The 25,919-nt window shown below is 40.5% G+C and overlaps 1 protein-coding gene across 3 annotated transcripts in view; it reads right to left on the reverse strand.

The window, feature by feature from the left end:
• Positions 1 to 15,241: 15,241 nt before the first annotated feature.
• Positions 15,242 to 25,919, reverse strand: part of C7H12orf4 (chromosome 7 C12orf4 homolog) — a 62,912-nt gene continuing 52,234 nt past the window's right edge. For all 3 annotated transcript variants that reach the window (XM_028148534.2, XM_008143747.3, XM_028148533.2), the window contains 3 exons: positions 19,452 to 19,509; positions 18,814 to 18,881; positions 15,242 to 18,230 (listed from right to left, as the gene is read on the reverse strand). In XM_028148534.2, the coding sequence (XP_028004335.1) occupies positions 18,138 to 18,230; positions 18,814 to 18,881; positions 19,452 to 19,509 (219 nt within the window). In that variant the 3' untranslated portion in view covers positions 15,242 to 18,137. The remainder of the gene's footprint in view (positions 18,231 to 18,813; positions 18,882 to 19,451; positions 19,510 to 25,919) is intronic.

Here is a 25,919-nt window from a genome sequence, read left to right on the forward strand (position 1 = left end):
TTTTTTTTTTTTTTTTTACCTCTATGGCGTTTTCATTATGGAATCTATTTCTCAATCTCTTTTTATCTTCCTATCTATTGTCAATCAAATTATCTATTTTTCTATCCTTTTATATCTTCATGTATATGCTTTTATTTTACTGTCCTTTCTCTTTCATGTCTAAATGGTTATTTACCTTAAATCTTTCATTCTTCCTCTTCTTCTTAAACCTCTACTCTTTTTCCTACCCTCATTTCTACCCAATAGTTGTCTTCCTTTATAGGGCAACACTTCTTCCTCCCCCAAATATTTGTTTTCCTCTCATTAATTAATAATAAGTAAACAGTTATGTAAGCATCTCTTATGTGCCAAACAGTATAACTGTTTTATAGATGCTCATTCATTCAATCCTCCCAACAACATTGAGATAGTTGATTCTTATTAAGGAAACCGAGGTACAAAGAAGTGAAGTAACAGACCCAGGGTCCTACAGTTAATAGCAGAGGCAAGGCTCAATCTAAGACAGTTGATCTCTAGAATTTGTGCTCTTAACCACTATGTAATACTACCACTCAAGAAAGCCCACAGTACTTCAGCTTATTTAAATGTGACTCTGAGGTTGCCAAGCTGGTGGTTAATGCAGTCTCTATCATTACTGAGCCCCCCTACCCCCCCCCCCCCCAGGACTTCCCCAGACCCTAGGACAGGGCCAGATCCCAGGAGTACTATGCAGAATAGAATGCTTAGGTGAGAGGCTCTTCTTGTCCTTGATCCATTTAGAGCTGATATGCTCACTGTGCCACACTTGGGTGCAGGAGTCCTTTGGGGGCTGGGGACCCTCTGCAGCCTGGGATCAAGCTTCCAAGAGGTAGAATGCTGCTGCCTCATTTCAGGTTTCAACTACTCTTAGAACCAGAAATTACTGGTTATTCAAAGTTTTAGGGAAGCTTCCCCCTATTCTGTTCTCTCAACTTCATCTCTGGCCCCAGTCTCTTTTCTCCCCTCCCACAACATTATCCAACATAGAGCTCAGAATTCCTAAAGTAAAACTCAGGAAGGGTGGTTGTCCACAGGCAACTTGCTTTTAGCCTAGTTCCCTAAACGGCTTATGCTAGGTAACACAAATGTCTGCCACCTTCTTGGAATGAGGGAGGAAAAATACAACGAGACAAAGATATAGATTATTATCGCAACAAATCATCCTGCCCCAAATCATGGACGATACCTTACTCCTGTTCAGGTTTCCAAGCGGCTGAGCCTCGTAGCTTGGCTCTGTGTCCAGTTTCTCCCCACACAAGCACTCCTGCTTTTGTAGCAGGGATAATCTGCTTGAAATACCAGTTTATCCATGAAATCTCTGTTCAGAAATATTCAAAGCCATGCTGTCTGTTTTGAAGTTAGATCACAGTGATGGTTGCATAAGTTTGTGAATAGGCTAAAACCCATTAAGTTTTGATTTTTAAAATGGTGGGTTTTATGGCATGTGAATTATACAGTTCAGTTAAAAAAAAGAGAAGGATTATTTTCATCTCCTTTTGCAATTAAATGCTTGATCTTTAAGATCTTCCATAGTATGACCCTCCACTTTCTCTTCAGCCTTATTTCCCACTACTCACTTTTCTTCTCCACTCTTCAAACTCAGTTCTCCATACCTCTGGTCATGCCACTTTCTCTAACTGAAATCCATTTCTCTTTCCATTCATTAATCTCTATCCCATACTTTTCTCAAGACCAGTTCAAATTTTGCTCTTGATGTGAGTTTCTCTGACAACTTTAGCTTTTATTGGTATCTTCTACTCGAAGTCCCCTTTGTATTATAATTCTTACTTTGGTGTAAATTTTAGTAGGGTGACAGCTCCTTGAGTGAAGTTACCATCTTTGTGGCTCAACATCCCATACTGCGTCTGGCATTGAGTAGGCACTTTAAAAAGTGAATGAGTGAATAAATAAATGCATGTTGCTAATCTCTAAGTGGTTCATATGTGTGCGTATTTTCAACTAGATCACAAGGTCTTGCAGAAAGGGCCAAGGTCTTTACCTGAGACTTAGCACTAGTTCAGAACAGGTCACATAGTTGACACGTCAGCTACTTAATTATCGGATGGGTTGTCAGAGAAAGTTGCCCTTTTCCCACTTTATTGGTGATGGGCTGGAAAGGGAGGACACTGAATAGGCAAGGAGAGTCCCCAGGATGCCTGGTTGAATGGTGGTTGCTCCACCCTTAACCACAAATGGTTCATTGTCCACCGCCTTTGGCATCTACAACAGCCTTGGAAAGAGATGTAGCAATTTCCCCCTCAGGGCTTATTTTTAAAATCAGCAACTCAGAATGCTTATCGGAAGTGGGGTCAGACAGCTCTGAGCTGCCTGAGAGAAGATACAGTGGTTGGTCCTTAATTTTGGAACTCTACTTCCCTGGAAGAAGAAGCCAGGCCAAAGGAGAGAGATGGCTCACCCCAAACAGGTCACAGCTTCCATGGAGATACTGCTTCCACGGAGATTCAACCTCCTAGTCAGGCAGCGTTTTCCCAGTCCTAAAGTTTCAAGACCAGGACTGGGCCTTCCATTCACTCAATGGAAACAATGAAAGTTTTATTGAGTGCTAATATGTGTCAAGCACTCTGCTAGGCACTAGGGATTAAAGTGTGGGCATGAAATACTTTCTGCCCTCCAGAAGCTTATAGACAAGTGGGAGAAGACAGACAAGTAAGCAGGTAAATGCATTAGTAGATAAATACATTAGTGTGAGAAGTGCAACAATAGAGGTAGGAATAGGGAGTCCAGGGAAAAAGTCTCTGAAGTAGTTGCATCCAGATTGAGAGAGATCCGGTGCTGAATTGAAGGCAGCAACACAAAGGAGAGAGACATTCCAAACAGACAGTAGATTGTGCAATACTCAAGAGATGTGAGAAAATGCCATGTCCACAGATTTGTAGGTAGTATACCTGTCTAAAGGGGTCACCACATATCCAGCCATCCACTTACTTTTGTAATTAAAATTTTATTTGCAAATAGTCCTAACCATTTATTTACATATCGTCTATGGTTGCTTTGTGCTACAACTACAGTGTTGAATAGTTGCAACAGAGGACATATAGTTCTCAAAGTCTAAAATATTTATTATGATGGTATGAAGAATATAGTTCAGTGGGAGGGATTGGAGAGTGGCAGCAAATGAGGCTAGAGTGGTGATCAGGAGGCAGACTATGAAAGGTCTGGTAACCAGGCTAAAAAAAGTCCATTATTTTAAAAGCTATAAGGGAGCAACTGATGTTTTAAGCAGGAACACAACATGATAATATTTGAATTTTAGATAATTGGAGTGGGATGAAGAAAGTAGAAGAGGCAAAACTAGAGTTAGGGAGACAAGTTGGGGGATAGTATGTAGATTAAAAAAAATGATGCCCTGTTTTATGAAGGCACAAATGGGATGAAGAATTGAACAGACTTGAAATAAACTGAGAGGATTTGGTAATTTTTTAGATATAGAAGTGTGTGAGAGGGATGGGCCATGAGGCAAAGTTTCCATTTGGAATTTTTCTAAGGGAAGAAGCAGTCATGATCTGATAGTCCTGTGGTACAATTTGACTTCTTATTTAGTTGAATGCATAAGACAAATTTCTTGTCTCAGTATTTTTGTTTGTTGGTTTGTTTGCACAATATCACAGACCCAGTATTACCACTTCACTGGAATGTAGAAACCTATCACCATACAAATCCCTTTCCCCTCCTTCCTTTATGTTGTAGTTGTTTTGTGCATTCCATCTACATACATTGAAAACCTCATTAAACTATGTTACAATTTTTGCTTTCAATTGTCAAATATGTTTTAAAGAACTCAAGAGAAAAATAGTCTATTATATTTGTTGAGATATTTTCCATTTGTGTTGCTCTTTCTTCATTTCTGATATTCCAAGTTTTCTCCTGAAAGACAATTTTCTAGTGTCTGAATAAGTTCCTTTAGCAATAATTTTAAAGGATGGCTGCTGGTAATGAATTCTCTTAATCTTCCTTAATCAGAGAATGTCTTTATTTCATCTTCATTCCTGAATATATTTTCATTATATTCAATATAGAATTCTGGATTGATAGTCTTTCAGCACTTCAAACAAGTTGTTCCACTTTCTTTTGACTTCTATGCTTTCTGATGAGAAATTTGACGTCATTCAAATTGGTGTTCTCCTATAGGTAATGCATTGGTTTTCTCTAGCTGCTTTCAAGATTTTTTTTCTTAGTCTTTAGTTTTCAGCAGTTTAATTATAATATGTGTCTGGATGTAGGTTTCATTGAATTTATCCTCTTTGGGACTTATTGAACTTGAATTTATTATTTTATATTACTGACTATACTAGAGGCCTGGTGCATGAAATTTGTGCACGGGTAGGGTCCTTAGGCCTAGCCAGCGATCAGGGCTAATCTGTGGGGCGACCAGCGGGGTGATCGGGGCCCCTGCTTGCACCCGCCTTGGCCAGGCACCACCCACTGCCACCGCCGGTCAGGGCCTGTGGGCTGGGGACAGCTCCTGCAGAGTGTCTGCCCCCTGGTGGTGGTCAGTGTGCATCATAGTGACCGGTCATTCCACCAGTCCTTCTGCCGTTCAGTTGATTTGCATATTAGGGTTTTATACAGATAGATTTGTTTTAGCACCACATTCTTTCTCCTGTTGGGACTCCAATAACATGAATGTCAGATCTTTTGGTATTTTCCCACAGGCCCCCAAGGCTCAGTTAAATATTTTTTCAATATTTTTTTCTCTCTGTTGTTTAGCATGGAGAATTTCTATTGATGTATCTACATTCACCGATTCTTCTCTTTGTCATTTCCATTCTGTTTCTAATCCTGTCTAGTAATTTTTAAAAATTTTGATGATTGTATTTTTTTATATATATATTTTTTTATTGATTTTTCACAGAGAGGAAGGGAGAGGGATAGAGAGCTAGAAACATCGATGAGAGAGAGACATCGACCAGCTGCCTCCTGCACACCCCCCACCAGGGGATGTGCCCGCAATCAATGTACATGCCCTTGACCGGAATCGAACCCGGGACCTTCCAGTCCGCAGACCAACACTCTATCCACTGAGCCAAACCGGTTTTGGCCATGATGATTGTATTTTTTATCTGTAAAATTTCCATGTGGTTCTTCTTTATATATAGTCCTTTGTTAAGAATTGTTTTTATTCATTTTAATAAATTTTTGGTCTTCTAGGCAGAAATCTAGGGCTTTAGTTTTTCTACTGGGTTGTGTACTTCCTGGTTTTTAAACATTTTGTTTATTTGATTTGTTTTATTTCCTCAGCCTGAAAGAACATCTTCCTCAACTTTTTGTCAAGTTAATTAAAATTAATTTTTCATGTCTTACCTCAAATGTCATTTACTCCTAAAAGCCTTCCCTTTTGTTCATATCAATTATATTCCCCCATAGCTACCATAGTCACTAATCATATGAGAGATGCAAATCAAAATGACAATGAGGCTTAAGTGAAATAAGCCTCATTGTCATTTTGATTTGCATTTCTCGGATGATTAGTGACTTTGAGCATGCTTTCATATGTCTCTTGGTCTTCTGTATGTGAAATAAGCCAGTCAGAGAAAGATAAATATCACATAATCTCATTCATTTATGGTATATAATGAACAACATAAACTGATGAACAAAAACAGACCCAGAGACAGAGAGACATCCTTCAGACCGTCAAACCTGAGGGAAGGTAGGGAAGGGTGGGGGTAAGGAGGAGAAATCAACCAAAGGACTTGTATGCATGCATATAAGCCGAACCAATGGACACAGACAACAGGGGGGTGAGGGCATAAGTGGGGGGGATGGGGGGGTAATGGGGGGGGTAATGGGGGAATAAGGACACATATGTAACACCTTAATCAATAAAGAAATTTAAAAAAACGACAATGAGGTACCATCTCACACCTGTCAAAATGGCTATCATCAACAAATCAACAAACAAGTGCTGGTGAGGATGGGGAGAAAAAGGAACCCTCTTGCACTGCTGGTGGGAATGCAGACTGGTGCAGCCACTGTAGAAGACAGTATGGAGTTTCCTCAAAAAATTAAAAATGGAACTCTCATTTGACCCAGTAATCCCACTTCTAGGAATATATTCCAAGAAATCAGAAACTCCAATCAGAAAGGATATATGCACCCCTATGTTCATAGCAGCACAATTTACAATAGCTAAGATTTGGAAACAGCCTAAGTGCCCATTAGCAGATGAGTGGATTAGAAAACTGTGGTACATCTACACAATGTATATTACACTGCTGTAAAAAAAAAAAAAAAAAAAAGGAACTCTTACCATTTGCAACAGCATGGATGGAACTGGAGAGTATAAATAAGTCAGGTGGAGAAAGATAAATACCACATGATCTCACTCATTTGTGGAATATAATGAACAACATAAACTGATGAACAAAAACAGATCCAGAGACAGAGAAGCATCGAACTGACTGTCAAACCTCAGAGTGAAGGCAGGGGAGGTGTGAGGGGTAAGAGATCAACCAAATGACTTGTATGCATGCATATAAGCATTATCAATGGACACAGACACTAGTGGGGTGAGGGTATGTGCTGGGGAGTGGGAGTGGCCGGGAGAGGTCAATGGGGAAAAATATTTTAATAGCTATGTATGGGCCAGGGATAGGGGGTGGGTGTACTTGAAATACCAGGGGGACCACTCTGAAAAGTATATGATTGTCTAACCACTATGTTGTACACCTGAAACTAATACAGAATAATATTGAGTGTGAACTATAATTGACAAAAAAAAAAGATGGAAAATTGTATGTTATACATCACAATAAAAAAATTCCAATAGCATTTTTCACAGAAATAGAAAAAATAATCTAAAACTTGTGTGAAGCTACAAGTGTCTCCAAATAACAAAAGCAATCTTGAGAAAGAAGAACAAAGCTGGGGGCATCACATGTCCTAATTTCAAACTATATTACAAAGTAATCGTAATCAGAACACTATGGCATTGGCGTAAAAACAGACACACAGACCAATGGAACAAAATAGAGAACCCAGAATAGGTCCATGCATAAATGGTTAATTAATTTATGACCACGGTACCAAGAATATACAATGAAGAAAACATAGTCTCTTCAATAAATGGTGTTGGGAAAACTGAACAGCCACATGCAAAAGAATGAAAATGGACCCTTGTCTTAGAACAATCACAAAAATAAACCCCAAAATAAATTAAAGACTGGAATGTAACTCTCCTAGAAGAAAATATAGGGTATAAGCTCCTTGACATTGGTTTTGGCAACAAGTTTCTGGTTTTGACACCAGAAGCAAAGTTAACAAAAACAAAAATCAATATGTGAGACTAAATCAAACTTAGCTTCTTCAGAGTAAAGGAAGCCATCAACAAAATGAAAAGGCTACCTACTAAGTGCGAGAAAATATTTTTAAGTCATATATCTCATAAGGGGTTAATATCCAAAATGCCTAAAGAACTCATACAACTCATTAACAATGAAAACAACAAAACAATCTGATTTAAAAAATGAGTAGAGGACCTGAATAGACATTTTTCCAAAGAAGACATACAGGTGGCCAACAGGTACATTAAAAGGTTCTCAACATCATTAATCATTAGGAAAATGCAAATCAAAACCACAATGAGATACATCTTATATCTTTAGAATGACTGTCATAAAAAAAATACAAGAGATATTAAGTGTTGGTGAGAATGTGAAAAAAGGAAAGCCTGTGCAGTTAGTGGGAATGTAAATTAGTGCAGCCACTATAGAAAACAGCATGGATGTTCCTCAAAAAATAAAAAGTAGAACTACCAAATAATTCAGAAATCCTACTTTTGGGTATATATACAAAGGAAATGAAAACAGAATATTGAAGAGATATCTACATTCCCATGCCAATTACTGCATTATTCACAATAGCTAAGGTATGGAAGGCTAAGTGTCCATTAATGGATAAGTGAATAAATAAAATGTGAGATCTCTCTCTCTCTCTCTCTCTCTCTCTCTCTCTCTCTCTCTCTATATATATATCTATTTCATTATGTGTGTATGTGGTGTATGTATATACAATATATACATATATAATATGTACACATATATAATATGTACACATATATAATATATACATACACACAATGACATATACGTATTTCAGCTATGAGAAAGAAGGAAATCCTGCTATTTGTGGCAACATGGATGGATCTTGAAGGCATTATGCTAAATAAAATAGACCAGACAGAGAAATACAAATACTGCATGGTATCACTTATATATGGAATCTTAAAAAAAAGTAAAACTCATAGAAACAGAAAGTAGAAAAGTGGTTGCCAAGGGTTGGGGGTCAGGGTAAACAGGGAAAAGTTGGTAAAAGGGTACAAACTTTCAGCTATAAAATGAATAAGGTCTAAAGGTATAATGTAAAACATGGTGACTATAGTTTATAACACTATACTATGTAATTGAAATTTGCTGAGAGAGTAGAACTTAAATGTTACCATCAAAAAATAAAAAATATAAAGTGAAAATAACATAGAATTTCTGTAACAAAATTTCTAGAGAAAAAATATTACAGTCCTTGACATTGAAGTTAAATGGAATTGGCATAACTAAATAGCAAATTAGGCACAAGTTAAGAGAAACAGTGAACTGAAGATAGAGAAAAGATAGAATGTAGCAGATGGAATATCCTATATACTAAAAGCCTAATAGGCTAAGTGTCTGGTCATTCATTCAACCAATCAAAGTGTAATATGCTAATTATATGCTAAGGCCATTCAACTGCTCACTATGATGTGCATTGACCACCAGGGGGCAGATGCTCTGACTAGTAGGTTAGCTTGCTGCGGGGGTCCAGTCGATCGGGACTGAGCAAGACCAACTGGACATGCCCTGGAGCCCTCCTATGGTCCCTCCCCTGCTGGCCAACCTCCCCAGCCCCAATCATGCACCAGTGGGGTCCCTTGGCCTGGCCTGTGCCCTCTCGCAATCCGGGACCCCTTGGGGGATGTTGGAGAGCTGGTTTCAACCTAATCCCACAGGTCAGGTCGAGGGACCCCCACTGGTGCATGAATTCATGCACTAGGCCTCTAGTATGAAATAAAGGTTTGCAGACAGAAATTCTGATGAGAGAAATGATACAATCTTGATTTAACTAATATGGATGTGCCAACAGAAGGACACTAGCAGATATTACATGGAGACAGCCTGCCATGTGTGCTCTATGGCTAAATTCTTTAGTTATTCAGAAAATCCATAGACAACTAAGTATTTTTGTTGATGTCCTCATCAACTCTCTTTTGGCCTTTTGCTGTTTTACATGAATAAACCACATATTACCTTGCATGAGATCCTCTCTTCCTTTGAGGTTAGGTGTTCTTCTTGAAGTAAAGTAAAGTAAATCTTTGGGTAGATCTTTCAGTGAACTCCTTAGTTGAAAATTCCTTCTTTGCCCTAGCCAGTTTGGTTCAATGGATAGAACATCAGCCCATGGACTGAAGGGTCCCAGGTTTGATTCCACTCAAAGGCATGCACCTCAATGTTTCTCTGTCTCTCCTTCTTCCTTCCACTCTTTCTAAGAATCAATGAAAGATATCCTCAGATGAGGATTAAAAAAGAAAAAGAAAGAGAAAAAGAAAAAGAAAGCTCCTCCTTTAACTTAAGTATGGATGACTTGAATGATATTTTAGTTGGGTATAAATTTAAGTTGGCAGTTATTTTCTCTTAGCACTTTGATAACTTTTTGTCATCTGTTGTTGCTGTTGATAATTCTACTGTCTTTGAAATTGTCATTCAAATCTCTCTTTTCTGGACTAAAAATTTTCTAAAGACTTTTCAGATTTTTATCTTTGTTTGGGGTGTCCTGCAGTTTTACCATAAAGTGTCTTAATGCAGATTTATTTTTGCTTTTATTCTCAGATATCAGAGTATTAAAATTTAATACTTCTGTGAGGAAAAAAACAACACTAAAAAGTGAAAAATATTTGGAAAAGAGATGTGCAATAATAACTTATAAAGGTCTAATGTTCAGATTATTTAAATGATGTCTAAAAATTGATATAAAAAGACAAATGACACAACTGTAAAAATGGACAAAGAATTCAGACAATTCATGAAAAGTGCAGTCAAAATGGCCAACAAACATATTCTGTGCTTCTCAACATCTTCAGCAACAACAGAAATGCAAAACAAGACAGCAGTGAGATACTATTTCATACTTATCAGAATGGCAACAATTAAAATTTCTGAAAGTTCTTGCCTAGTTTATATGAGGATATAGAGAAAAAGCTCTTCACTTACTGCCAGTAGAAGGGGAATTTGATACAACTACTTTGCAGTTAAGTTTGGAATTATCAAATTCCACACATAGGTATATACCCTAGAGAAACTCTAACACATATACATAGGATATTGTTGCAGCACAGTATAAAATGGCACAAAATGAAAGTAACTTCATTGTTCATTAGAATAAATAAAGTGAGCTATAAGCATATAATTCAGCATGTCCAAAAATAATATACCGAAGTTAAAATTATTGAACTAGTTCTACCTATATCAACATGGCTAAATCTTAAAAAGCATGATATGGAAATTTTAATGAACAAGTTGTTGAATGACATGCAGAAAATAATGCTTTCAATACGACACTTTTGGCACATTTTAGTATGACACATTTTATGGTTATACTAAAAGGATATGGATATATACTATATAGATATGCATTGAAACTATAAATAAATCCATGAGAATGATAAACAACAAAATTAAGATAATGGTTACTGCCGAGGGGATAGAGTATGATACAATGATCACAAAAATATTCCCAATTTTTCTCCTTATGCTGTGTCCATGCTTTTTGCATCATAACTTTTGTAGTACTTCTCATCAAAATTTAGAGTCTATCCACACTGCTTGAATATGGGATGGCTTTGTGATTTGCTTTAACCAGTAGAATGTGGTGAAACTGATAAGAGTGTCAGTTCTGAATCAAGGCTTCAAGAGTCATTGCGCGATTCCACTCTCTATACAGCTCTGCTGCTGCCATGTGAACGAGTCCTGGCTAGTTTCCTGGAGGATGAGACCCACTGAAGGAAAGTCCAGGTGTTCCAGCTGAGGTCATCCTATTCCAGTCTATAGCCAGCCAACCTCCAACCACGTGAGAGAGACTAGCCAACATTACCAGAGCTGCCGACTTGACCTACGGAAGTCGTTCTGAAGACTCACGAATGAGCCCAGGTAAGAGTAGAAGCACTGCTGAGGTGACCCATAGAGTCACAGAAGAAAAATAAATTCTTACCCTTTCAGCCACTGTTTTAGAATAGTTTGTTACTCAGAAGTAGCTCATATAAGGACAGAATAAAATTGGGAGGGGAAAAAGAGAGGAGGGTTCAACTGTACCTTTGACGTTTTGTCTTAAAAAAAGGAGACCTGAAGCAAATGTAGCAAAATCTTAAAATGTAACAAATATAGGTAGTTGTAGATACGTGAGTACCCTATATAATAAAAGGCTAATATGCAAATTGTCCCCTCAACCGGGAGTTTGAGCAGGAGTTCGACCAGGGGGTGGGGCCAGCCGGCCAACTGCCCATGGCCCCTCCCCTGGCCAGCCTGGCTTGATCAGCCCTGATTGGGGCAGGCTGGCTGGACCCCATCCGTGCATGAATTCGTGCACCAGGCCTCTAGTTTGTTATAAAAGCCTCCCAACTTTTCCCTATGTTTGAAGTATTGCACAATAAAAGAAAATTTAGAAGAGTAAATACACCAATGCAATATACTACACAAGATAGCCAAGATGATGATAAAAAAAGAAAAAGATGTACTTTTCCTATTGCTTGCTCCCCGCCGCCACCCCCCCCCCCCACCCCGCCACCACCACACACACACACACAGTACACTAAATAGACTAGTGATTTCTGGGTTCCAACCCTCTTCTCTCATCCTCAGGACATCTTCTCTGTACCTTCCTAGCATTTCATCCTTTTTGCCAGCATTTCATTCTCTGGCCTCCGTTAGTCATTTGTAATATAGCAAACACCTGATCAGTTCACTGACAAGATAGTTATAAGACATGAAGCATTATAGGGGTAAGTTCTACATAGCTGCCACGTAGGGGAGGAGACTGTAAATTTCGTAACTACTTCATACGTCTGTTACAGCTAAAACCTAGATTCACCTATAAAAATGTGATAGTTATTCCTGCTTCACTCAACTACAGGGTTAGTCACCTACCTTGTGACTTCCTCTTGACATTCTAACCTGACCTGTCCTTTGTATCTGAAGTTGTTGCTGCCACTGGCACAGGTGACGTTCTGCCTGCCTGCCAGGAGGATCTGTGCCTGACCTATTGAGAGTGGCAAGGGCTCCCAGGGGGTACCCACTCAATGCCAGAGAAAGGCAGGGCTAGGCAGTCTGCTCTCAAGGGGCTCACATCCCTCCTGGACCACTGCCTGCTCATGTTTCCACTTGGACTTCCGCCACATCCATGCACACCTTATTATGCACTGACTGTACACCTTTACCATATACACTGGCTGGTACTGTGAGTTATACAATCTGTTCTTTTCACATCTCAGGCAGGCTGTAAACTCCTTGAGGACATGGTGTTTGAAGCAACGTAGTGTCCTTACTATCTAGTGAAAGGAAGGAAGGAAAGAAAGAGAAAGGTCAGACAGGAAGGAAGGAAGGGGAGACAGGAAGCAATGAGGGAAAGGAAGGAGAATGGATAGTGGCAAATATTTATAGAATGACTATATGCCAGGTAGTGTGCACTTTCTTATTTAATCCTTCCAACTACTCAGTGAGGTAGATACTATTACTAATTTTCCTAGCTTACAGATGAGGAAACATGCTTATGAGGGTTAGGTAATACGCCCAATGTGACAGGCCACAGTGAGTAAATCAGGGTGTCCACACTTGAACCAGGTTTGTTTAACTTTAGGGACTGTGCTCCCCTCTGATGCTATACTGTTGCTCTGAGTAGAGTTTTGAGCATAGATTTGCTGATAACAAGAAACCAGAATTCATTATAAAGAAAAAGGAGGGAAGGATAGAAAGTAGGAGAATAAAAGAGGGAGGGAGAGACCCACCAATACATTCTCCCCCTGCAGATGTCAGACCTAACCTGTGTCAGCACAGTTTCTGCTTAATTCTTAACCATCTCCAGGAAGGACCTGTTTGCTTCTCTGGTCATGTGTTCCAGGTTTCATTCTCCATGTGCCAAATGTGTCCAGATAGCTATATATGTGCTCTCACCTGTGAGAGAAGACACACACACAGTTGATTTTTGTGCTGAGAACACTGAATTAGCAAATCCTGAACCATTACTCCCAGGAGAAATATAGGGCTAGGTTCCTGCAAGCCTCTCATCACATTTCACCAGCCAATCTGTCTCGAATCTTTTTTATGTGTGTTTCTGTTTAAAGACACCTTATTTAATAGATTGTTGAGTAGCACCACAACTCATGCCTGGACAAGCTGATCTAACACATGTCTTCGCCATGAGGCACCTCACAGCCTTCCTTGCACTTAGGGCACTGGACAGCACTTCAGCACTATGCTTGGGGGCCATTTAAAATAACGAAATCAGCCCTAACCGGTTTGGCCCAGTGGATAGAGCGTCAGCCTGTGGACTGAAAGGCCCCAAGTTCGATTCTGGTCAAGGACATGTACCTTGGTTGTGGGCACATCCCCAGGGGGGGTGTGCAGGAGGCAGCTGATTGATGTTTCTCTCTCATCGATGTTTCTAACTCCCTATCCCTCTCCCTTCCTCTCTGTAAAAAATCAATAAAATATATTTAAAAAATAAATCAATAAAATAAAATCACCAAAAAGCACAACAATGTGAAATATGTGGCAGTAAATAGACTGTGAGGACACCTATTTATGTCCTCTCAGCTGGGAATGTGTGTTGAGCGACTCAGTTTTTTCACTGCTCTGCACATGTCCTCAGATGATGCCGAAAGTGCTGTCAAAGGTCTTCCAGTTCATTCTGTGGACCAGTTACAATATCCACACAACTAGGATTTGATGAAACTATTGCTTTTGTAGATGACTATGTGCTTTTGTAAATGACTTAATTGAGTAATTTTGTAGTTGCAAATACATTTTAGCAAGTAGGGGAATTTGCATGTACAGAGTCCATGATTAATGAGGATTGACTATCCTATATAATAAAAGCCTAATATGCAAATTGCCCCATTCAACTGGAGTTCCACTGGGAGTTTCACTGCTCGACCAGTTGCTATGATGCGAACTGACCACCAGGGGGCAGACGCTCCAACTGATAGGTTAGCTTGCTGCAGGCACTGGTGGATGGACTGGAAAGTGAGGTGTGAGATGAGAGCCATCAGGAAGCTCCCCGGGTTGGGATTGGGACTGGGCGAGATGGCCTTGATCTGCCCTGATTGCCGGCCAGGTGGAGGGACCCCACCTGTGCATGAATTTCGTGCACCGGACCTCTAGTATAGAGAGTAAAGTTTGGCAAGCCTTAGATATGGATCTATCAGAAAGCCTGATATATTTTAGATTTTAACATATCAGGAAACCTGTTTTCCCACAGGGGGGAAAACCAGCAAGAGAGATGTGGAGTGTATTATAATAATTTTAATTTTGTATATCAAAGAGGACATCACAAGTACCTCTTAGTCCTGCAGGGCACCTCAGAAGGCTACTCATCCATTCCCCTGCTTTTGTCGGGATTTTGTCCTGGCCATTAGGGATTGTCAGCATCACACAGATCACGAAGAAGCTTGTCAAGTATTCTTTCTTTAATCAAATAGTTCCTAAAGTAGCATCACCTTTGTATAGGTTTCCAGAGTCCGAATCTTGGAAGAAACTTGGCAAACACTTGCTGTTTATTGAATGGGATCCCTCAGGGTCAACCTGCTACTTATATTGTCCTTATCTCGGCCCTTCCTTCGTAATGTGCTCTCACATAAATATTTCTAAAGTTGTGGTCCCCAGCTTGAGGTTCCTAATGGTCCTTAAAAGGAGTCTGAAGTATGTCATTGAGCTGTTTTAAAAGTCTTTCCAGAAATACATTTCATTAGGATGAGACCTCACAGGTTAAACAAAATGGCAAGGTTTTCTTTTTATAAATTTGCCCAGAATCCTACAATGATAATTCTATGTGATACTATGTACTGCTGCTAATACCATCTATCACTCAGCTCCACAGACATGTCTTTAACAAAAAAGCAGACCATTGCTTAAATGATTGTTCAATTGTTTCAGTTGTTTAATAACTTTTCAAAATATTTCAGGAAAACATGAGATAGATAATGGAAATGTTCTTTGATGGTTAAAGGATAGAAAAGCATTTATCTAAGTGATTCTAAATACATGGTATTTCATTTAAATAGTTGTAATTATTTTTTATTATAATGATTTTTACAGTGCCACAATTTCCTTTGAGCAAAGCAGTCCAATCTCATTTAAAAGGGAAAACTAAATAAGAGAAAAGCAATTGTTTTCAGCTAGAAACTAAAAATTGCCCTGAGGATTCACTCTTTATCTTTGTCCATTCTTCCAACACAGCTCTGCTGATTCTGAAGGCCTCTAGCGCAGGCATGTTTCTGTAAATTCATTTCCTTTGTGGACCATCTTTTTCTTCCTCTGAGAATTAGCCAGGACCCAACTGAAGTGACACAAAAGAGAGCAGAGATCTGCCAACCCCCAGGCAAGTTGTTTCTGTTGAAATTCTTTTTCATGCATTTCTTCCATTCCAGTCATAGTGCCATGCTGAGCACAGCTGGTACCACACTTATTGATCAATGGCAAGGTTACAGCCTTGCTTGGTTTTGTGCTTTGAGAACAGAAATGGGGGGAGGGGGAAAGAGCAGCAGAATGAGACCTCAGGATCAATGCTCCCACTTGACTCCCCGAACATATTTTAAAGGCTTTGAGGACCAGACTGTCATTGTTCTGGGAATATTTAATTGTTTATACAAATAGAAAAATTCATGCTCGCTGAGAGACTTCACCATTATTAGTGCTAAGGCCCAGGCCCTCCACCCCACCCCCTAAAGGCTCCTGTGGTCAGCTTCTCTCAACATCAGACCATGTATCACTGCCTCCCTTCATTCTATTTCTACTCCTCATACCTAGAATGGCCCTTCTAGTCTCCGCCTACTAAAGCTCCTTCTTCAGATCAGTCATGAAGTTCCGGAACCACTTCCTTCTAAGCAGCCCTCTAGAACTCAGGCCATAATCTCATCTTTCCCAGTCCAAATACAGAACTCCAGACTTCCTCTAAAACCCCCACTATTTAAATGTGAATAGAGACTTACATTATATAATGTTGCTAATTTAGTGTTTGGTGTGTCTTCATATCAGTGATGTAACATCATAAATATTATTCTAATCTTGCCACGTGAATAATGAATACTTAAATTCATCTTCATTTCACAGGCCAAATAGAAACTTTAAATTGCCCTGGAGTGAAAGCTACCACTTTATAATTTAATAAAACAGCCCTGATGAGACAAAGGAAGGGTTGGGCAGCTGCATTCACCAAGTTTCTGCGAATGAACCCTCACTCCCACACCCTGACCCTGGATGCACCCTTTAAGATGTTGGCTACACACTTACAGAAATTCTGTGCAGTCTCAATGCCTCTTTTTGAATGCCTTTTATTGACTGGCCCTCCTATACCCACCTCCAACCTGACCTGTCACATTATGAACTCATACAGTCTCTGACACTGCTCGAGCACACCCCTAATTTCTACCTCTGTCTACTGTGCTTTGCATTAGAATCTGTCTTAATGGTAACAGTAGTGTCTGGAAGACAGTTTCTTGCTCTACGGGTAAAATACCTACCTACCCTTTTCTTGGTGGGATCACCAAGTTCCTTGAAAAAGGATTTGGAAAGTGTTAGTTTGTAATGGACACAGTCTGGAGTGGATAAACTCCTTAGTGTGGTTACTTGGACAGTCATTTCCTTGAGTAGAAAATCAAGACACATTCCATGGTGTGGGGAAGCATTTTGCATGCCAAGATTTTCTCCAAGTTATTATATTTAGGCATACTAATCAAGTGCTTTTTGTCTCTTGGAATAAAAATATACCATGTCAAAGCTCCTCCATATCATTCCATTGGCCAGTTACAACATCCATAGTTTGAATTTGACAAAACTATTGCTTTTGTAAATGCCTTTAGTCAATGTAGTCAGTACTCATTGCAAATGTTACAGATGGGATACATGAGCGATATGCAGCACTTGAAAAAGTATTTCTACAAAGAAAAACCATGGAAAAGGAGAGGAAACAGAGCAGAGACAGAAATGGGGACATCGTTATCAGCAAAAAACTGCAAGTAGAAGAATGGTTAAAGAAGCTGAGAATGCAGACAACAGGATGGAGAAATAAAAATGATCCTCATTGTCTGACTGTCACAGTACTGATGGGCACTACAATACTGCCAGGTGTTGGTTTAGACTAACTTTCTACTGGGCTTGCAAATAAGCACACTATTTTCCCAGCCCACGAAATGTTATTAACAGACAAGGGCAAGTCACATAAGGAAGATGAGACAGAGGAAAAGAATCCAGTATCTTTTTCTGACTATGAACTTATAAAGCCTTAGTAAGAGTACATTAAAAACAAGTTTTTGAAATAGAAGAATTTTAAAAAGTATATGTCTCATATATTGTGTTTCTACAAAAAAAGATTTTCACAAGACATCCAAACGTGCAATGTATATTTCAGTGCTTTTTAATTTTCACTTGGCAAATAAGATAGAGGAAAGATTTTATTTGCATGCTTAATTAAGTCTTGTACCTGATATGATTCATACCTTTGGGAAAAGACAAATGTCTTTATGAAAATGCAGTGAACACTCTCCTACATCAAGTGTCCTTGCATGAGATATAACCCTGTAGGAAGTTTAAACCTACAAATATTCACAGATAGGATATGACAATAGGGAAAGACATTTTTTTTCATAGAGACTTTAACAATAAATGTATACATCAGGGACTGATCATCAGCCTGTACGGTAGATGAGTCTTTGGAATGTTTAACAGACATCTATCATGATTTGATTTGTGGCTTGGGTCGCAAGTTCTCTTTCTGGGCATCTTTGCTTGACAGAATCCCAGCAGAGCTCAAGTTCCTGGAGAGTTTAACAATCCTCTTCTGCCAGCATGGTGATATATAAGGGTTTAGTGCTTGGATGTCAGAGTAAGTGTTGATGATACTCGGAAGATCTGGGGAAGCATGTTACTAAGTTGGTAAAACATTTCTTCAGAAATACTCTGTAAGAGGTTAAAAAAAAAGTTTGTATTTGTTAAATCATAACTGATTTTTTAAACATTTAAAATATTTTAAATTATGGAACTAGTTCTAGACATGGAGTGCAATATGTAAAAATTATCTTTCATGACTGATTTAACTGCGCAGTTAAGGACTGGGGTGTTTTCCTCGCTCCATCCTCTAAGAATGTATGTTGTTCCTATCAAATAAGGTCTGATTACCAGGAAGACCCTAGATAACACTAGTGTAATCGATTATAAAAATGCCACTGATTCGCTAAGGGCCATACAGAATACAGAGCCACTCTCTGCTGATGCTCTTATCTATGAGCTCTTCAAAATCTATATAACATATATGTGGGGGAAAAGGGTAAATGAGTTAAGTTTGGTTTTGGGGTTAAATAAAAAGATCCCGAGTGGTAGATGCTAACATCATTGACAATAAACTAACTGCCAAACACTTAAAAAAGAGGAAGCTGTTAGCATTTTGTTATGTTATATTGAGTTAGGGCAGTATGCTCACTATATCTGGGAAAAATACTGTAACAGAGATTAAATGGGGGTGAGACATAGTAAGATAACACACCTGTGGAACCAGAAATTGCACTGTCCTAGAAATTCCTCCATCCCATGAAGCCATTTCCATCATGAAACCTAAAACAGAACAATAGACTTTGCTGAATTATGAGTTCGGCTTCAAGCCTATGCAGCCCTTTATCGAAATAAATTGAATTTTCATTGTGGGGCTTCATGTCTTGACTTTTTAGATAATCATTTACTGTAAGAGAGGCTCAGCCTACAGGGCAGATAAACATCTGCAACCTGAATTCGCCATGCCAGACATGTTTCACGTCGCTTTGTCAACACACTTACTTATGATTTCTCAAGTACTATTCAGTCTCCATACAATAAAGGCAAAATAGGTTAGCGAAGGCTAAACATATGGCTCTATTTTTTCAAAGAATAAAAGACAATAAAGAACAAGCTATAATCAGAGCAAAATATAAATAATATCAAAATATCTTGTATTTGAAGAGGGCTGAATATTTGTGTCTAGGAAAGGATAAGTAAAAAACGTCTGCTATGAAATATTTGCTCGATAAACCATTTAACTGAGGCACCTGATGATGAGTAACGTTTACATTTTTTCTCCTGGGTTCCTCTATTTTTGAGTATTTGGGAGAAAGAAATATAGGTCGTTGTTAAATACAAAGTTATGCTCACCTTTGACGCACTTAAACACAAGTTCTGCTCTCCTTAAGCACCACGGTATAGTCATTTCCTAGAAACAGAAACAAACCTTGTTTCTAAAGAACTCTAAAAAATACATACGCAGATATTAATTTATCTATAATGTTGCTCATCCAGTTTGTGAACAAATTCAGGTAACTATTAGTTAATTTCAGCTGGACTTCTGTGTGTGTGTGTGTTTTAGGCACATGACTTCTTCCATTTGCTGTACTATACGTACATACTATACGTACTATATGTATTTATTGCATTAGGAACTAAAACTAATAAATATCTTGCTGAACGCCCCCACCCCCCCGCCCCAAACAGAAAGGGCTAGGATTCTGGGGGAATCTTCAGAACATATTTTAAAAACTGTTGTTTTATTGAACTAATGTATCATAATTTATTTAAACAGCCCCTTATAGCTAGATTTCCATTTTTAAATAACATTGCAGTGAATGTATTTATGCATATGTGTGAGTATATATATCTATATCTATTTATCTATCTGTATTTTTAAAAAATTTATTGATTGACTTGAGAGAGAGAGAGGAAGGGGGAGACAGAGAGACTTATTGTTCCACTTATTCATTTACTAGAGACCCAATGCACGAATTCATGCACCAGTGGGGTCCCTCAGCCTGGCCTGCGGGATCAGGCTGAAACCGGCTCTCTGACATCCCCTAAGGGGTCCCGGACTGCTAGAGGTCTCAGGCCAGGCTGAGGGACCCCACTGGTGCATGACTGGGGCTGGGGAGGGACACAGGAGGTTGGCAGCTGGGAAGGGACCACGGGAGGGCTCCAGGGTGTGTTCGGCCCATCCTGATCAGCCCAACCCCAGCAGCAAGCTAACCTACTGGTCGGAGCATCTTCCCCCTGGTGGTCAGTGCATGTCATAGCAACTGGTCAAATCTCTGCCCCCTGGTGGTCAGTGCACATCATAGTGAGCGGTTGAGTGGCCTTAGCATATCATTAGCATATTACATTTTGATTGGTTGAATGGCCAACCAGACGACCAGATACTTAGCATATTAGGCTTTTATTATATAGGATTATATAGGACTAGTGGCATGGTGCACAAAATTTGTGAATGGGGGGGATTGTCCCTCAGCTTGGCCTGCAACCTCTCCAATCTGGGACCCCTCAGTGGATGGCCAACTGTTTAAACCAGCAGTTGGACATCCCTCTCGCAATCCGGAACCACTAGCTCCTAACAGTTCACCTGCCTGCCTGCCTGATCATCCCTAACCACTCTGCCTGACAGCCTGCTTGCCCCCAACTGTCCCCCCCCTTGCTGGCCTGGTCGCCCCTAACGGCCTCTGCCTTGGCCCCGCCACCATGGCTTTGTCCAGAAGGACGTCTGGAAGGTCTCCTGGTCTAATTAGCATATTACTCTTTTATTAGTATAGATTCATTGTTTGATTCTTGTATGTGCCCTGACCAGGGATCAAACTCAAAACCTTAGTGTATTGGGACTATGTTCTAATCAACTGAGCTGCCTGGCTAGGGCTCTATATCTTGTTTTTTAATAATTTCTTGGTATACTTATAAAATTTAGGTCCTTCCCCTAAAAGTTATATTAATTTACATTAGCCATTAGCAATGTATGCACCATCCAATTTCACCATATGTTCACTAGCACCTGGATATTTAAATATTACTTAAAATATTATTTGACATTATTACTAATTTAATAGATCCAAAATGGCATTACCCTGATAGTTTTTTAAAATGAGACTTTATTTTTTGAAAGTTTTAGGTTTACAAAAAAATTATGAAAATGGTACAGAGAATTTCCCTATACTCTCACACCCAGTTTCCCCTACTATTAACTCCCACACTCATTACTATTAACTAATATATTACTAAGAGTGAGGCCGTTTAGCTACCTATCAAGAATAAAGAGAACAGATTATACCAAAAAACTGCAGGGAAAATTCTTTAGCAATTCTAATTCACTTTGGGTTTATGGGACAAGATGTCCCAAAAAATGTATACACATTTTAACAGCTGATAGCTCAATTTTGAAAATGAAATGTATTTTAATAAACACTGCCTTTATAATTATTCAAAATATGTGTATATATTTTTGGGACACTATACATACATATACATGGGTTACTACAACTGAATTCTTTTCTACACTGTGAAATAATCCTATCTAATAAAAGGGTAATATGCAAATTAACCATCACTCCATGACAAAGATGGCAGCGCCCATAGCACCGAGGCCGCGGAGGGAGGGCTGTAGACACAAGACGGGGCTGCTGGGCTGGGGGCGTGCTCCGAGCTGCTGCCGCGCAGCTCGGGGCATGCCCCCAGCCCAGTGGACACACGTGGGGCTGCTGGGCCAGGGCGGTGGCCCGGGGCATGCCCCCGGCCCAGTGGACACAACATGGGGCTGCCAGCGGCTGCCACGCAGCTCGGGGCACACCCCCAGCCCAGCGGACAGAACGCGGGGCCGCTGGGCCGGGGGCATGCACCCAGTGGCCACCGCCATGCGGCTCGGGGTATGCCTCCAGCCCACCAGACATAAGCCCAGTGGACAGAATGTGGGGCCACTGGGCTGGGGGCGTGCCCCAAGCTGCCGCCACACTACTCGGGGCACGTTCCCAGCACAGTGGACAGAAGTCCAGCGGATAGAATGCAGGGCTGCTGGGCTGGGGTGTTCCCCAGGCGGCTCCTGCCACATGGCTCGGGGCATGCCCATGGCCCAGAGGACAGAAGCCCAACAGACAGAACACAGGGCCGCTGGGCTCCATGGGGCTTGGGGCACACTCCCATCCCAGCAGTCAATGCAGGGGGTCCTCTGTGCATGAGCTGCAGAGGAAACACCTTTTCTGACGGCTCATTGGCTAAGCTCCCTGTAAGCTGCCACTCAGTGTTCTTGGTAACTTGGGTAATAAGAATCCAAGAAGGTGATCTAGGGTTTTTCCACCTCACTCCTGGAGGAAAAAACTAAGGTCCGCTGCTGGAGGGCTAAGAAATGTCATATCCTACCCTAGCCAGTTTGGCTCAGTGGATAGAGCCTCGGCCTGCCGACCGCAGGGTCCGGGTTTAATTCTGATCAAGGGCATGTACCTAGGTTGCAGGCTCTGCCCTGGCCCGGGCCCAGGTCAGGGCTTATGCAGGAGGCAACCAATCGAAGTGTCCCTCTCACATTGATGTTTCTCTCTGTCTTTCCCTCTCTCTTCCAAGCTCTCTAAAAATCAATGGAAACATATCCTCAGGTGAGAGGAAAAGAAAGAAAGAAAAAGAAAGAAAGAAAGAAAGGAAGGAAGAAAGAAAGAAAGAAAGAAAGAAAGAAAGAAAGAAAGAAAGAAAGACAGAAAGAAAGAAAGAAAGAAAGAAAGAAAGAAATGTCATATCCTATGAAAGACACATCTTTTTTTTTTTTTTTTTCTAAACATTTTTTATTGATTCTTTACAGAGAGGAAGGGAGAGGGACAGAGAGCCAGAAACGTCGATGAGAGAGAAACACCAACCAGCTGCCTCCTGCACACCCCCCACCAGGGATGTGCCCGCAACCAAGGTACATGCCCTTGACCGGAATCGAACCCGGGACCTTCCAGTCCGCAGGCCGACGCTCTATCCACTGAGCCAAACCGGTCTCGGCGAAAGACACATCTTGAAAATGCCTAAAGAAAGTTGTCAGTTTTTCATGGTGAAGGGACTGGAGTCCGTGTTGATGAAAACACCTTGGCAGCTGTGACAGTGGCAGCAGCAGGGTGATAGGGCTGGCGCCTTCTCCTGATCAGCCTGGTCACCTCCAGCAGAGGGAGGCCAGACTGCGGCTTAGGCCCGTTCCCCATGGGGAGCGGGTCTAAGCCCTCAGTAGGACATCCCCTGAGGGCTCCCAGTCTGTGAGAGGGGGCAGGCTGGGCTGAGGGACACCCCCCCCCCAGTGCACGAATTTCGTGCACCAGGCCTCTAGTAGTTTATGAAATTACAGAAATTCTGGTCATGATATTAAAGTGAAATAATCAACATATACACAAACAAACAGAAGACCTCATTTTAGCAACTGACATGAAAAAAAGAAAAAAAAAAAAAAGAACCTATAACTTCATTTAGGAAATGTTTTCCAACAAATAAAGGCTGTCTCCCCATCATTTCAGGAGCCAGATGAATTGAAAGCCATAGAAAGCAGCAGCTGTAGAATTTGATCTTGCAATTGCCCCATGTTTCTTTACTGAATATAATAATACTAGAGGCCCAGTGCATGATTGAATCATGCACGTGTAGGGTCCCCTACACGCTTTTGCTTTCCATCACGGGGGAGCTGGGTGCCTGTCCACTGGTGCACCAGGTCTTTCAGAAGCCTCCAGGGCGGGGGAGGCTTCTGAAAGGACTGGTGCAAGAGTGGACAGGCACCCAGCTCCCATGCTTTTGATGGTCCCAAGTAGGACGTGGGTTCGCTGCCCAGGAGGCCTCTTCTATGCCGCAGCACAGCCATGGCGCAGACGCTGAGCTCGAGCCGCTGCTGGCGATGCGAGCTCAGCGTCCCGCCAGCCCAATCGGCCACCCCGGCCACCCCAAGTCCCGCCCCCCCCGCGCCTCCTGGCCAATCACGGGCATAGCGAAGATACGGTCAATTTGCATATTTGTCTATTATTAGGTAGGATTGTCATATTGTCATGATCTCACTAAAGGGTTTCTAGTCGCTGCCAATAAAAACAAAACCCCAAATACATTTTTATTCTGAGTGCATTGTCTGTTTTCTTTGTAAATGCAGTGGTACAATAAAGAAATCATTCTATAACACCCCCCCAAAACACTATCGCTACATTACTATATTATACATTACTATAAACTAAAATCCACAGTTTATGCAGATTTCCTTCCTTTTTACCTAATGACTTTTTCTGTTCCAGGATCATATCCAGGATACTATATTGGGTCATTATGTCACCTTAGGCTTCCCCTGCCTGTGAGTTTCTCACTTTCCTTGTTTTTGATGAGTTTTGAGGAAAACTGGTCAAAGATTTTGTAGGATGCCTTATCTTGGAGTTTGTCTGGTGGTTTTGTGATTACTAGACTTGAGCTATGGCTTTTGGTAAGAAGTGCTAACATGTCATTTTCATCGCATAACAAGGGTACATACTGTCAACATGATTTATGACTGTTGATATTGACCTGGATCACCTGGTGCAAGTAGTGTTTTTTATGTTTCTCCATTGTAAATTTATCCCTTCCCCCGAACTGTCCACACTGGACTCTTTGGAAAGAAGTCATCCACTGTGTGCAGCAAACACTTAAAAGGTGGAGATATTGTTGTGCCCCTCCTTAAGGATGGGGTATGTACATAAATTATTTGGCCTTCTGCACGGGAGACTTAGTTACTCTTCTCCCCTCCCTCCTTTACCCTCTCCTTCCCTCCCCCCACCCCTTCCTTTTTCCCTTGCCCCCTCCCCCCCCCTTTTTTTAACCAATCATGTTTAATCAGTATGGACTCATGGATCTTTACTTTAGATGTTGAGTTGTAATTCAATTATTATTACCAAAACTTTTCTCAGTCTTATTCTGATTGACCTTTCTGGCATAATTCCCATTAATGGCCACTTCCTTTTTTCATGAAACTTGCCAACCCCTCTTGGGGGCTGATGTGTCCCTCAATTATCCTAGTTCTTGACCAAACTCTCAAGGTCTTTGGACCTCATGCCTACTTACTGCTATGACTCCCTACCTGGTTTCCTGGACTCCAACCCCCCTTCAAAACACTGATTTGGCTAATTTAAGTACATTTGTGATCATATTATATTCCTGTTTAATAACTTATAATTGCCTCCTATTGTCTCATGAATAATATCTAAGACTTTATTTTAGTATTCAAGGCTATTTACATTAGGACCAAAACTACTGCAGCTTCTAGACTTTTAAATTTAAAAATGGGTTCACTCATGCACATCTGCCCACCTTTGCCTGAATATGATCTGTAATGCTGTCGCCCACCTCCTCACACTCTGCTGCAAGCACTTCTTCCACCTAGAATGCCCTTCCTGTTATTTCCATCTGTTGAAATCTGATCTTCATTCTCCAATGTCCAGCTTAACTTCCTTCTCCTTCATAAAGTATTTCCCCAGCTATGAATGGTGTCGGATTTTTCTTTTATCTCAACAATCACATTTTACTCTGTCTTTTTTGGAGGGGTGTGTGTGGAGGAGAAATAGGTAGGGAGATGGGATTTATGTTTTCTTAAGTTGTGTGAACCATTTTTTAGTCATCTTTGTTACCTTTACAATACTTCTATAATACTGAACAAATACATGCTCAGAAACAGGTTGAGCGAATCACTGTTTCATTTATGGAAATCTAAAAAGAAAGCGACTTTCTTTACAGAAAGACTTGGATAGGAAACTACTTTTTGTGTCCAAGATACTTTAAAATTGATAAGTAAAAAGGGGTCTAGTTACTGAGAGGGCTAAAATATACAGAATCCTCTTTTCCAAAGTTCTGGAA

Source organism: Eptesicus fuscus, chromosome 7, assembly GCF_027574615.1.
Source record: "Eptesicus fuscus isolate TK198812 chromosome 7, DD_ASM_mEF_20220401, whole genome shotgun sequence".
Taxonomy (NCBI): domain Eukaryota; kingdom Metazoa; phylum Chordata; class Mammalia; order Chiroptera; family Vespertilionidae; genus Eptesicus; species Eptesicus fuscus.